This window comes from Heterodontus francisci, chromosome 37, assembly GCF_036365525.1.
Source record: "Heterodontus francisci isolate sHetFra1 chromosome 37, sHetFra1.hap1, whole genome shotgun sequence".
In the NCBI taxonomy this organism is placed as follows: domain Eukaryota; kingdom Metazoa; phylum Chordata; class Chondrichthyes; order Heterodontiformes; family Heterodontidae; genus Heterodontus; species Heterodontus francisci.
The window spans coordinates 23,438,588-23,453,479 of NC_090407.1; the positions used below are offsets into that span (position 1 = coordinate 23,438,588).

A 14,892-nucleotide genomic window follows, 5' to 3' on the forward strand; every position below is an offset into this window, starting at 1 on the left:
TGGTTGCTTTAAGTGAAGCAGCAGCTGGAAGCAAGAGTGGTTTAAAGAAAAAGAAGTCTTCTGGTACAAAATATGAGGAATAAATGATCAGAAAAATTAATGACCCAATGAAAATTCAGATAAAATAAATCTAAAACAAAAATAAATTCTAACTTTTCACCAACAAGAAGTGCTACTCTCCTTTAAGAAGCAATAATGAAGAAGAATATACACTGGATGGTAGGACCCTGGGAAGTACAGAGGGACCTCGGTGTACTTGTCCATAGATCACTGAAGGCAGCAGCACAGGTCGACAAGGTGGCGAGGAAGGCATTTGGGATACTTGCCTTTATTTGCCGAGGCATAGAATATAAGAACAAGGAGGTTATGATGGAGCTGTATAAAACGCTAGTTAGACCACAGCTGGAGTACTATGTACAGTTTCTGGTCGTCACACTATAGGAAAGATGTGATTGCACTGGAGAGGCTGCAGAGGAGATTCACCAGGATGTTGCCTGGGCTGGAGCATTTCAGCTATGAAGAGAGACTGGATAGGCTAGGGGTGTTTTCCTTAGAGCAGAGAAGGTTGAGGGAGGAATCTGATTGAGATATACAAAATTATGAGGGGCATTAATAGGATAGATAGGAAGAAACTTTTTCCCTTAGCAGAGGGGTCAATAACCAGGGGGTGGTGGAGGCAGGAACCCTCACAACATTTAAGAAGTATTTAGATGAGCACTTGAAATGCCATAGCACACAAGGTTACGGGCCAAGTGCTGGAAAATGGGATTAGAATAGATAGGTACTTGATGGCCAGCACAGACACGATGGTCCAAAGGGCCTGTTTCTGTACTGTATAACTCTATGACACTCAACATGGTTGTACTCATTTTACTTCAGTGAGACAAGCTGTCAGTGAGGAAAATATTGAACAGGACTAATCTGAGTATTTTTGGTGGGTTTGTACTAGTCACCAGCTGAGCCTTGAAAACCCCACCAATTTGCTTCACCGTGAAATGTGATGGTGAATATCAGATGCATTATCCTACAAACCCAATTCACTGACCTGTGCTCACCCACAGCAAGGATTCACATTGACAGCAGAGCCTTGTAAAATCAGGGCTTTAAAGATGACAGGGTTAATCAGGAATGATACAGTAGATGGGAAGCACAAGCTAGTGAATCCACCTTGTTGAGAATTATAAAAGGCTGTTTGCAGCTTTCATTCTTGGAAGAAAACATAAAGATAGCTAATGCAAGAGTCTCTCCCAGTATTGGATGATCCGCTGCTGTTGGCCCCTACCCCTCTCCTCATCTTCCATGGTGCATTGCTCCTTGAGTAAATTCATTGCAAGTTGTCCATAAAGTGATGGTGCACCCTGTAGTACACAATAACGTAGTAAACCCCTCTGGGACATAGTATAAGGCTGACATTCAAACATTTGAAGTGTTGCTTCAGCACTCCAAGTTCTTGATTTTGTAAGTCCTGGGTTGAGCTGTGCTTTGGTATGCCTGCTGTGGTAACAGGGAGGAGTTCTCTTGCTGGTCACCAACAAAGCATACATAATGAGTGCAATTGGCTGGCAGCAGCTCTTCAAATGCTGCTGGCCCTTAAAGAGGGTGTAATTTTTGATGGCCAAGAAATGAACCTTTGCAAGTGAATAAATAGATGCCCAGATAAATTTAGGCAAAATTAGTCCCATTTGATGATTTTTAAAAAAAAAGATGCTATTGCAGGAGGTGCAATGAAGGAGAGTGACTAATTGGGGCTGAAGGTAATCTGCCTGTGCAAGTTGCATGGAGGGAATTGATCAAGTCAATACAATCAGCCAGGTCTATCACACTGGATGAAAGTGAGGAAGATGTTTGCTGGTGTCAAGGGGACAGCAGTGGTGAGTATCTCCATCTTTGCACACATTGCTATTGAGCCCCATCTCTCATCATACCTAGCATAAATCTAAGTTGTAAACTACAACCTCCTCAGGAAGGTTTCATTTAAACTCTCTTACAAAGCATTCACAAGGGATAGAAGTAGGCCATTCAAATAGATCATGGATGACCTGCACCCTGACTTCATTCTCCCCCTCTCACACCATATCCCTTGAAACTCTTACCCAACGAAAATCTATCCATTTTAGCCTTGAAAGCTTGAATTAACCCAACATCCACTGGGGAGGGATGAGGGGAAGAAGTGAAAAGAGCTCCAAATTTCTACTATGCTTTGTGTGAAAAAGGCACATAAATAAGGAACACTCAATAACCAACACAAATCGGTCTACATACTCAGTTTTAATTTATTGACCATAAATTGTACAATATTTAATTATCCTCTTGTCACAGCTTTTTTCCATAATGATGCCAGCATTTTTAAAGAACATTTTAAAATAAATACACCATTATAATTTTTTATTGGATCATTAAAATCACTGCATAATATCTCAAATAGGATTAGTCAAGAACCTCAGTGGAATCGGTTTCAAAGTTCACTTGCCCTCCCCCACTGCACCACTGAAGTCTTGAGCTCTAGTAATGACCAGAGTTAGTCAAGGACAGACCAAGGGGGTGGCACAGTGGGTTTGTATAGGTTTTAGTTGGCTGTTGATTATGAGAACAGTCATTCGGGCATATGCTGCCCATGGACAGAATGTCAGTTTCATCACATGCTGAATGAGGTGTGCGTCAGCAATGGAAGCATGGTGATGGGTAGTTGATGGCAAGAGAAGGATGGGGCTGGTGGGCAGAGAGGAGAAAGAAGTTAAAAATAGGATAAGAGAAATAATGAATAGGTGGGAGAATATTAGAAGAAAGACAAAATTAGAATTCAGATCAGGTCATAAGCTGCATCAGCAACATCAATGACTATGAAATGTCATATGAACATCCAAGACTTTTGTATCTATCCAATTGTTTGTTCTACATGGAAGTTGTAAATTCCCAATTTCCCAGGTTTTGCAGCTGTACCAGATCCTTGCAAAATGAAATAACTGAATTCACATGCAAACACCTCAGTTACTTAAATAAATGCATAGCATTGACGATGCAGAAGGACATTTCAAAAATACATAACTATTCCTTCTCTTACACCAAAATGCTGACTTGAATAAAATGTGTCTTACTGCCGAGGTCTACATATTTATATAGAGTATTAACCTTCTACACTCTTTCACTACATTGACATAAGTACAAATGCAACATTGTAACTCTACAATTCACAAGTAATTTTGAAAGCTTCCAACAATACCACAAAAGGAAATAAAGCTTCAAGTACTGGAATTTCAACCACTGACTGAAAATAGAAATGTTATGTTTCAGCAGTTAGATGTTAAGAGCCGAGACGTAAACACAGGCAAGGCTGAATAGCATTATTGATTCGATTTGTTTTGTACAAAAAGCCTACAAGAGGTCATTTTTCAAATTTATACTCTCGATGCGTAGCCTCACTCGCCGAGAGCACATATAGAAATCTCCACCATGCACAGCACGTGGTTTATCCAATCATTATTTTAAAATGATGAGGCTCCCTGACAGAAGCACGGAACCAGAAAATTATGCCAACAGTGGATGTCCTATGACATTGCCCTCAGAAAGTGAACTATCCTCAGAGCTTATCAATCTCCATCCAGGTGGTAGAAGTGGGCAGCTGCAGGTGTGACGTGGTGATGGGTAGCTTTACAAAAGGGAAGATCTGATCCAGATGCCACCCAAGGCATGACAGAATGGTGATGCCCAAAATAAGGAAAGCGTACCATCCATGGCAAAGTTAATACATCACAGATTGACAGTTCTCAGGCCTGGATAAAGAGGAGACTGTTTTGTTATTCATTTTAAAAGTCATTCTGGATGGAAGGTTTATTGAGCATGATTAACCAGTACTAGGCTTTATTACCAGAATGATATGCTGGTTTCATAGAATACAAATAAAAAATACAACTAATTTTCACTCATTCATATGATTTACTCTTTAAAGTATTGTCCAGTAAGAGGAAATGTCAACATAACAGCACAGTGAATGACATAGCTCTCTGACTGAGGTGCACAGTACAAGTCCATCAAATGGGTCAACACCCAGAAGTGTGCCTTGCTCAGTTAAATTAGTACATATACATTTTAACGTTTCCAACACAAGACAAAAAGGGTAAGGTTTACACGATCTCCTCAAATTGTGTAAAAGCAGAAACACATTTGGAACAATGATCTTCCTAATCTACACACTCCGGGTTCTATGTCGAAGCAAAATATTTGCTGGGTCAAGGTTCAGAAACACACAGTGATTCATTTGTTTTCATGTTATTTGTCCACTCTAGCTCCACTCCTGAGGAACATTCTGGTCCCAGTATAAAAGCTTTCTTCTTGGGACTGGTCACTTTAATTGTAAGTTCCTAAGAAGTAGGAAGGTGTGTGATTTGTCAGGAGAAATTCTGCCGAAAATTACTTGGCAGTTTTGGATAAAAATTAGAGGATAAAAACATTCCAAAATGTTGTCATCACCCTTTTTTCCCCATCTGTGGCCAGCTGCACTTCTGAAATTGTCAACAATTATAGCCGTTGACTGTAAATGTGCAGACTTGGGTTCCGAGTACACAAGATGCATGTTTCTTCATACTTAGCCACTGAGTAATATAAGTTAACAAATCCTATCGGTCATGTCAACGATTACAAGGTGCTCGCGCGTGTTGAAATGCTCCTTCTCAATGGCCATCTATTGCGCAAAACTTGATTCCAAACATAGCAGGTAGTGGGCCTGAGTCTAGCTGGAAGGCAGCAACATGAGCAATGCCCTTGGACTGGACAACAGTAATGGGTTGTCACTGAGCTGGAATTGTGCACCAATCTCTGCCATCAATTAAAAAAAACACAAAAAATAATCCAGCTCAGATTTCCTCTCCAAGCTCAAATCCCAATATCTTGTGTTTTGACCAGAAGCAATCATTTTATTTCTGCTCAAAAATCACACTGGTTATAAAAATCATTATACTTTTCACATGATGTCACTTTGTATTGTTACAAATCTGTATCCTCTCTCAATCTGGAAGATTCTCAATTTCTTGCAAATACACTTTTGTGCAATGGTAAAATGTCAAACAGGAATACTTGAAATTTCTCTGAATGTTTTGTATTTATATTAGTGACTGGAGGAAAATATATCCTCAGGACTGTGAAGTACAGTAGTTTATTATAGGATACACCAGGATTGTTACAGCATTTGTATTAAATCGTTGCCTGACGCTATTAACAATTATGAAACTTTCAAAAGACACTTTTTATATTGTGACTCCAGGTGGTGAAAATCAGCCCAGCAAAGGCCCTGCACTAATGGGTTCTCACTGTGGACTATCCTGTTCCCAGAGAACAGAATAAGCTCAATGTAATCTTGCTCTCTTAAAGCTGAACCATAAAACATTTTCCCCCCAATGCCCAGTAAAGCTGTACTTTAAAGATGAAATGGCTCTGCAGCTGGTTAAAGAGAAAAGCACAACAATACCAGCAGTTAATCACACGTCAGAATTCTAGACGCAAGCAAACAATTCTCCATGCAAATTTAGCTGGATGAGTTGGAAAAAAAATCCTGCATTGCAATTTGTTAACACCAACAACTGCACCCAGGCTATTTTTTTTTTAAAAGGTTAGCAAGACAGCAGAGGTTGGGGAAAGGTAAAACACTTTGTAGCCATTCTCAAGTTTTTTTTTTAAAGTTTTTTTTAATAAATTTTATTTTAGAAAATGTTTCTTCCTGTTACCTGGTCAGACCAGAGCAAACTGTGACGAAATATACGGCTTGGAGCCGCTCTAAAGACTTTTACCCAAATAGACAGCCTGTAAATGTATACACATACACACTTATGCACTACACCAACACACAGATACATATGTTTACACATGAATACAATCAAATTACACTTACTGTAATGGGATTACACAAATCCCAGAACTTTAGACTCTTGTGCAATTAAATACAATGTACTGTATGACCTATGAAACTATCTGTGAATGCGGCTCAAATGAACTCGGTGATAGACGCTCTTTGGTCTGCCTGAAACTTGCTGGTCTTCCAGTGCAAAGAGTTGTCCACGACCGAGTGTTGCAGACTGGCACATTCCAAGGTCCAGGATTACGTGCTGAGAGACGCACTAAAGCTTCGGGCAGACGCCACAAAGGCTCAATGGGGAAAGGCCACTCTGTAAGGTCCTCCCACCATAGTGAACCGAGGGGCTGGAACCCGTGTTAGACCCTTTGGGCTGCGTGCACCAAAATATGTTTTTGCTGTGTAATGCAAATGTACATTGCATGTAAAATAGAATGGCAAGAGTTGTGAGGAAACTCACGTTCTGTATCGAAGGAAACTGATTTTTTTGCACTTTCTGGAATGTCAAATTGGAACTGTTTTGTAGTGTTTGTTTTTTTTTTACAGATTTTTATAAATAAATTATATTTTGGAAAATAAATGCTGCTCAGATTGACATAATGGGTTAGGATTAGGAACACCAGGTGTTCTATTATGGTGCACAGCGAAATAATGAGGAAAAAAAAGTGACCAAAGCCTAAAATCTGTCTAACAAAGGTGGTCCAACATGAATTGAACCCTAGGCACTACAATGAACTAATCTGTATTCTGATTAGAAAGAACAGCAACTTTGTGCTTTTTGGAGAAAAACACGCAATGTACAAGTTTTAATCTCACAAACTTGCAGACTCAGTACTAAGTTAACTGGAAAATATGTGTGTGCTGTCAGAAATACTGGAAATAGGTGCCATGTCGATGCTGGAGCTCCTTTCAAGAGAAATTTCCGGCATTAACATCCACACTACCATTTTGAATTTACCATGCAGATCTCACTGACTGCTCCTTTCCGCTACTAAGTTGTAATATCAGGGTATGCCATCTTTTCGCTGGCAGCACTGGGATGGTGGGACGTACCAATCATAAATATACGAGAGTCTCACTTTAATTTCTTCTTTGCACAGTTTCCCTTCCCTTTGGAGTGTTTGATGCTTTTCCAGCATATCCTCAATGCTCTGCTTGTGCGACACAATGTACTTGTTATTGCACCCACGTGACTTGTACTCCGTATCAAACCTTGGGTCATGCAGGCGTTTGACATCTACTGGCGCCAGCCAGGCCCCCAAAGAGACATCCTCACTCTGCCAGACCTTCAAATAATCAACGTTAATTCGAATATAGTGCACCAAATCAGCAGACAGCACATACCCACCCCCTAGGGCATAGGGCAAGTAATAGTCACACAGAACCCAAGTGCTCTCCTTCCATTTTCCCGCGGACTTCACTCTTCCTCGTCCAGAAAAGAAACCCCAGTAGAGTTTCTTTGGCTCTTTTGTCTTCAGTTCTTCTTTAATGATATCTAACCGAGCAAAAGTGTCATCATCTGCTTTCAGCACAAACTTACAGTCAACGTTTTGGTCTACCCAAGCATACATGTGAAGGATCTTATTGGTAAGGTTTTCATAGGAGTCCTTCAAGTCTGGGAGTAGCAGAAGATCACGATGCCGATTGTTCTCCTGCTCCAAATTTTGAACTTCCTCTGCCACAAGCCCACTGGTGCCAATGGCAAAGTAAGGGAGAATTTCTGGGTCCCGGTTGGCTAGCCAAGTGCTCCTGATGATGCTTCTCCTCTCTGTGTACTTGGGGCCAGTGGTGATCAGCAGCACAAGAAAGGCAGAGAGGCCTTTGGTTCTGCTGTGACCTTGACTGTCAACCCGCCTTTCGACCCCATGAGGTGGCCCCGGGGACTTCAAAGTCTCTGAGGTGCATTTAGCCAAGTAAAGCAACATCAGTGCAAACAAGGACAGGGTCGCGATGCCAAGGGCTGTTTTGTGGCGACAGACAAGTCGAACTAGATTCATTGTGCAAATGCTTGAATCTCTGAAGTGTTTTCAGCTGGAGGAAAAAAATGAAACTGGTTAACATTACAAGCAGGATTGTTTCATATTAATAAGCAGTTTATTCCTTGCAAGCAACCCATTACAGCAAGCACTTTTATCTTTATAACACAACCACGTCATCTCGCCTAAGAGTCTCACATTAACTTGATTTTCCTGATCATGCTTGCTGCTTGTTTTCATTTACCTTCTTTATAACAGTAGCTTGTGTCAGCAGCAACTAATGTGATGCAAACTCGTTAGAGAGACAGGCAAACAAGCAAATAAAACACAGCCGAATGGATACTCGGGAATAAATTACAAGATTGCTCAGGATTTCTAAAACAAGTGTCTTAGGATGTTTGAAACTAGCTTTCAGTCTTCAGTTTGTTTCTAAGTTTTCCTTTCACAAAAAAGCTTAAATAATTATCATTTTTGAAAGAAATTTAGTGTATTGCTATTCTTGGGAGCTGTTATCTAAATCAACAAGGAGGCAGTTATCAATAAGGCAAATCAGATGCTTCCCTGCATCCGAAGGTCATTGGTTGCACTGCAAGTCAAAGCAAGTTGTAATTACATTGAACTCCCACTCACAAAGCCAATTGTGGGAATGGGTTGGTCACCTTTATCCCAAAAGAGACAGTCATACACTGGAAAAAGTTCGGGAGAAAATATGGGCCTGTAATGAGGAAGGATTGTGCTCATTTATTTTTTTACAGGAGGAAAGACTGGGAGGACACATGATTCAGGCTTTGAGAGTAATGAAGGGTATCAATATTATTGAGGTTAAGTAGGCTATTTATCATGTACAGTAAGCACAGAATTCAGCACAGAATTACAAAACTTGACAACCCTTGAGCAAAATTAGCAATTTTGATGGACATGTGGAAAAAGTGGTGAATTCCTAATCAAATGGCTCTTTTAAAACGAAACTGGATCAATATTTGTTGTGAAAGGGGAACAGGCTCATAGAGATTATGTGGGGTTCATGATTGAGATGGTTATTCATGAGCAATGGAAGGAGCAGACTTGATGAGCTGAATAGCCCCTTCTTGTCCTTTTCACCACCTCACACTGGGGAAAATGTCAGCATAATGACTGACATTCAAAAGGCCACGTACAATGTTGAATGATGTTTATGAGAAGCTAACACTCATCTAATGTTGTTATTGCAGTTTTCCCCAAAACATCATTTTGTAATTGATTTTTGGGGCCTGATGCGCTACCACTGATTCCCGGATGATCTCCATACATTAACCAGCTCTTTCAAATGGACAATTTCTCTCAGAAGAAATGTTTTTACAACGGAGGCCTCATGTTCAGCTGAGAATGAGTTAACTGATATGCAAACAGAAATGAAAGTCTTGCATTTACATAGCGCCGTCCACAGCCTCAGGACATCTCAAAGTGCTTTCTGACCAATGAACTACTTCTGAAATATAGTCATTGTTATAATAAAGGAAACGCAGCAGCTTCTTTTATCATTGCATCATACGAACATACATACGAGCAGACGAATTAGGCCTAGGAGTAGGCCATTTGACCCTTCGAGCCTGCTCTGCCATTCAATAAGTACATGGCTGAACTGATTATTCTACACTTCCACCTACCCACAATAACCTTCCACCCACTTGACTCTATCTACCTCTGCCTTAGAAATATTCAAAGACTCTGCTTCCACCGCCTTTTGAGGAAGGGAATTCCAAAGACTCACGACCCTCAGAGAAAAAATTTCTCCTCATCTCTGTCTTAAATGGGCGACCCCTTATTTTCAAACAGTGACCTCTAGTTCTAGATTCTCCCACAGGGGGAAACATCCTTTCCACATCCACCCTGTCAAGACCCCTCAGGATCCTTCTTCTCCACACAGTGACTTCATCCTGAAAATCGCACCGATGTGAAAGGGAAAATTAAAAAAGACTATTGAGATTAGAGGTGAAAATAGACTCTTATTTTGTTAAAGCATGTAAAGAGTTAATAATACACATCTGCATAGTTTACAGACTAAATGTCAGATCAGTACTGGGAATCCAGCATAAAAAGAGGATCCACTGGAAGAAGGTTAGGAGTAAGTGGGTGGAGGGGTAGAAGGGGAGAGTGGGATGTCAGGGTCCGGAGGTTGCAAGTTGAGGATGTAACGTGTGGGTGTGCACGACCCAAGTTGGCGGGTTCAAAACCCACCACTATTCATGAGGATGTAAAACCCGGCTGAAGTAGAGTCCCAAAATACCAACTGGGTGGCTGCAAATGGGTCAAGCACTTGGCTCAAGATCCTGCTCATTACTGTTGTGGAAAGGAAGTCAGGTGGGCTGCAGCAAGCAGCCATACATAGGTTGGATGGGTAAAACGCGTTCCAAGTATCAGGAAGGGACTGCGAGCATTTTAGGGGGGAGATGGTGGCCTAATGGTAACATCACTGGACTAGTAATCCAGAAGCTCAGGCTAATGCCCTGGGGACAAGGGTTCAAATCTCACCACGGCAGCTGGTGGAATTTGAATTCAATTAATCAATTAAAAATCTGGAACTGAAAGTTAGACTCAGTAATGGTGCCATGAAATTATCATCGATTGTTGTAAAACCCCATCTGGTTCACTAATGTCCTTTAGGGAAGGAAATCTGCCATCCTTAACTGGTCTGGCCTACATGTGACTCCAGACCCACAGCAATGTGGTTGACTCTGAACTGCCCTCTGAAATGGCTGAGCAAACCACCCACTTCAAGGGCAATTAGGGATGCGCAGCCAATGCTGGCCTGCCAATGATGTCCACATCCCATGAAAGAATAAAAAGAAATTGTATACAGGGCGCTGGAAACCTGAAAATAGAGTTTAAAACTACTTGGTAACTAGCGAGCAGAGGTGAGTAACCCGTATAATAAAAGCAAAATACTGCAGATGCTGGACATCTGAAAGAAAAACAAGAAATGCTGGAAATACTCAGCAGATCTGGCAGCATCTGTGGAGAGAGAAGCAGAGTTAACATTTCAGGTCAGTGACCCTTCATCAGAACTAGCAAAGGTTGGAAACGTAATAGGTTTTAAGCAAATAAAGCGGGGGTGGGGCAAGAGATAACCAAAGAGGTGTTGATAGGACAAGGTCACAGAGAATAACTGACCAGAAGGTCATGGATCAAAGACAAACGGTATGTTAATGGTGTGCTGAAAGACAAAGTGTTAGTGCAGAGAGAGTGTTAATGGACAGAAAAATGAATAGCCCTGCCCCAAAGCACAAATATGAAAAAAAGTGGGGAGGCACATGGTAAGAACGGTAAACCGTGTCTCAGCATTACCTAGCATCAGGGGCTGCAACTGAAGCTAATGTTGACGATACTATGTGTGTTGACATAAAAAGCATGACCCAAAAATTTAACAAGAAGTCGGGTTAATCCAGACAGGAAGTGCAAAACCATATGCAAGACCTATTCTAAGATACATTACATAGGATACAAGGCACAGAAACAGGCCATTCGGCCTAACCAGTCCATGCTGGTTTTTATGCTCCACTCGAGCCTCCTCCCATCTTCCTCACCTAAATCTATCAGCATAACCCTCTATTCTCTTCTCCCTCATATGCATGCCTAGCCTCTCAAATGCATCTATAAAGTATTAATTTCAATAGAACAGTGATCAGGAATTGGACTACAGAACTGCTGCGATAATTTTTGGAAACCATAGCATATATAAAACATTTAAAAATTATATACTTCATTGTAAACTGCATTCTTTTCTGTGGTTACATGAAGGTCATAAAAGTCAGCTTCTTTATTTAGTCTCAAAAACAATTCTCTAACAGAAGTCAAACTGAAATGTTAATAAGGTCATCTCAACAGATGGATTCAATCAGATCGTTAAATCCTGAAGAAAACCGCTGATCTTGGCCCCTCATCCAAGTGATCAATCGATTTGAATCAGTTTTATTCCAGATTTTATGATTGGCAACATCTTCAATGTAGTAACATTTTCTGTAGGTTGGAAGGACTGTCACCATTTCAAATATAGATAAAAGCCCTACTAATTAAATCAGGGCTTCTTAACACTGACCACTGCAGCTATAGGATTTACCAGCAGCTGCCGAATGGTGACCAGCCTGTTCACTAGTCTCAGACACAGCAGTTAAAAAAAAAAAGGCCTCTGCTAAGCAGCAGTCCCCCCACTACTGGACTGAAGCTCTCAGTGATTCTGATGCTAAATTTTGCAGCTACACTGCACAACAAGAACCCGCTTATTAAATGTGATCCAATATCAGAGCAGGACAGTATTACTTTGTGAACTACAGTTGCATTAGTATTCATAAAGGCAGCTTTATTATTCAATGCAGCAAAGTAATATTATTCAGCACAGTACATCATCAGTAATCAGGTAACAGCAGTCATATTATTTGGTTCAACAACGTTAGTAACATTCAATACAGCACAGTATTACTCACTACAGTACACCAGCAGCCATATTCAGTAGAGCACAGTATTCTGCTACAGGACGTGAAAGCAGGCAGTCTTTTTGATGAAAAGGTTATGGTGCCTGATGCTGAGCCCAGGGTCAAATAGGACATCGAGTTCACTAACAGTCTGGTTCAACTGCAGACAGTGGTCAGGGAGGAGGATGGAATCAATGACAAGGGACTGCAGTTTGTGCAAGGGACTGAAGACAATGGCTTCAGTCTATCTAATGTTTAACCTTATTCAATACTGCATGTTGAATAAGCAATCTGACAGCAGAGGCAGTGGAGGGACGAGAGAGGTTATTCAGAGGTAGAGCTGCATGTCAGCAGTGTACATGTGGAACCTGACTCCATATCTTTGGATGATGTCACCAAGGGGCAGCATGTAGATAAGGAAAAGCAGGTCAAGGATAGATCCCTGAAGGATTTGCGAGGTAACAGTGTAGCGGTGCAATGAGAAGCCAATGCTGGAATTACTCTAGCTACATCTGGATAGATTTAAAAAAAAACAAGTGAGGGCAGTTCTACTCAGCTAGGTAACGGAGAGGCTTTCAGCATGGCACAGTTGACCATGTCAAAAGCTGTGAAGAGATCGAGAAGGACAAGGAAGGACAGTACACCACATGTCCCAGCCTCTGATTCGGACTGTTTCAGTGCTGTGACAGGGCAAAGACCTGATTGGAGAGATTCAAACATGGTGTTGCATAAAAGATAGTTATGAATTTGGGAGACGACAACACGTTGAAGAAGTTTGAAGAGGAAAGGGAAGTTGGGGCTGTAGTTTGTAAGAATTCTTCATTCATCAAATACTGGACCTCCCTGAATAATAATACTGAATTGCTCTGAATGTTATTTCTTGAATAAAATAGTACACTGAAATATCATACTGTCATGTTCTGATGAAAGGTCATCAATCTGTGGAGAGAGAAACAGAGTTGAGTATTTCCAGCATTTTCTGTTTTTATATTAGCTCCTCAGGGTAGGGCAAAGGGATTCAAGGAGACAGCTGACAGTGGAGAAAAGATGACAGGGGTTATCTTTGCTCTCCAGGATGATCTCAGAATTGAGAGTGGTTTTAGCAAAAGAGAGCAAGGATAATGCCTAATGTGATCCAACCAGATCTAGCAATGAATGGCTAAACCAGTTGTGCACCAGATAGGTTCAAGATTACGCCCCTTGGACATGTGGGAGCAAAGATGCGAATCACGTAAGGATGAACCACCAAGGTGGGTGACAGTAAGATTTGGACTGGACAAGGTGGAAGTATCATTAATGTCAGTAATGGGCAAGCAAACCAATAACTGAAGTAGTAGTGTGGCAAATGGAGGGTCAAAGGCTTGACAGCTGGAAGTTTGAAAGTGGGGGAATGATTATTCCCAGGGCAGACACAGGAGGAAGTGGAGTTGGTAGCGGGTAAGAGAGACGTGGGTGGCGAAGCATACAAATGGTTGCTGATGGCCTTGTACGTGATTGACAAAATAAAAGTAGAGGCCAAGGGATGGCAATGTTGAGAGGGTGCTGCGAATATGGGTAGAAGAGTTTATGTGGAGGGAGAGCAGTGAAATCAGAGAAAGGCTGTGAGTCAGGACGGAGACTGCAACTACTGAGAATGACGTATAGCTCAGTGCTGAGGCTGAGAGGGGATCTCAGTGAGCAACTCAGGTGGGGTTTGGTGGGGTGGTAGAAAATGAGGATTTTAAAGGTGGGCTGGAACAAGATGAGGATTCAGTATTGTTCACCACAATGACAGATCAGTGCAGTGCAATAGTATTAGACATGGCATTATTATTCAGGACAGTTCAGTCAGTATTATTCAAGACACATTATGATTCAGGTGAGTGTTATAATTTAAGGCCTCACCATCCAGGACAGTGCAATATCATCATTGACGGCAGTGCAATATTATCCAGGACACTGCAGTATTATTACTTAGGTCAGTGAAGTATTATTTCAGGCAATTATTTAGAACATTATTATTCAGATGTACGAGTATTTAGAGCAATGGAGTATTGAGACCAGTATTATTTAAGACAATGCAGTGCAGTTCTGAGACATTATTCATCAGGATTATCATCCAGAGCTGCACAATATTATTCAATATAGCTCAGGATTGACCAACTTTGACGAAATGATGGAGATATTTTGGCCATTCTGCTACTTACCGCTCCATTGATTTCTGACGCAATGAGGCCGGCGATTACCCAACTGAGGGTATTGATCAGTTATAGCGGTTGCAGAATGGGCCCGTCCAGCGACTCGCTCACAACCGCGGCCACTGCCTCCTCCTGGGCAGCGCTCCCTGGGGAAAGGCGCAGCAGCAACACCATCCCCGCCGGCAGCAGCCCAACCAGTGCGGCGGCGGACGCGATGACGTGGCGCAAGGAAAACAGGTGACGTGTGACGTGATGATGTACCACCACCTGCGCCGCCTTAGTTCGGAGGAGGCGCACTAGCGCCCCTGGTGGCTGGGAGGACCGAGTAGCTGAATTTTCTCCTTGGGACAACAACAACTTGCATCGATATAGTGGGTGGATTATTTTATAACTCCACCATTGGCAGCCTTGCCTTCAGCTACCTCGGCCCTTAGCTCTGGAATTCCCTC

At 41.7% G+C, this 14,892-nt stretch overlaps 1 protein-coding gene across 1 annotated transcript; it reads right to left on the reverse strand.

The window, feature by feature from the left end:
• Nucleotides 1-2,265: 2,265 nt before the first annotated feature.
• Nucleotides 2,266-14,677, reverse strand: b3galt6 (UDP-Gal:betaGal beta 1,3-galactosyltransferase polypeptide 6). The gene is made up of 2 exons (XM_068017307.1): nt 14,453-14,677; nt 2,266-7,873 (listed from the first exon to the last, which is right to left on the reverse strand). Exon 2 carries the CDS (start codon nt 7,837-7,839, stop codon nt 6,847-6,849), a length of 993 nt encoding a protein of 330 aa, XP_067873408.1. The 5' UTR covers nt 7,840-7,873; nt 14,453-14,677; the 3' UTR covers nt 2,266-6,846.
• Nucleotides 14,678-14,892: the final 215 nt, after the last annotated feature.

Bases quoted from the DNA above. Each gene is read 5' to 3' on its own strand.
- b3galt6 (XM_068017307.1), bottom strand. From the start codon at position 7,839: ATGAATCTAGTTCGACTTGTCTGTCGCCACAAAACAGCCCTTGGCATC.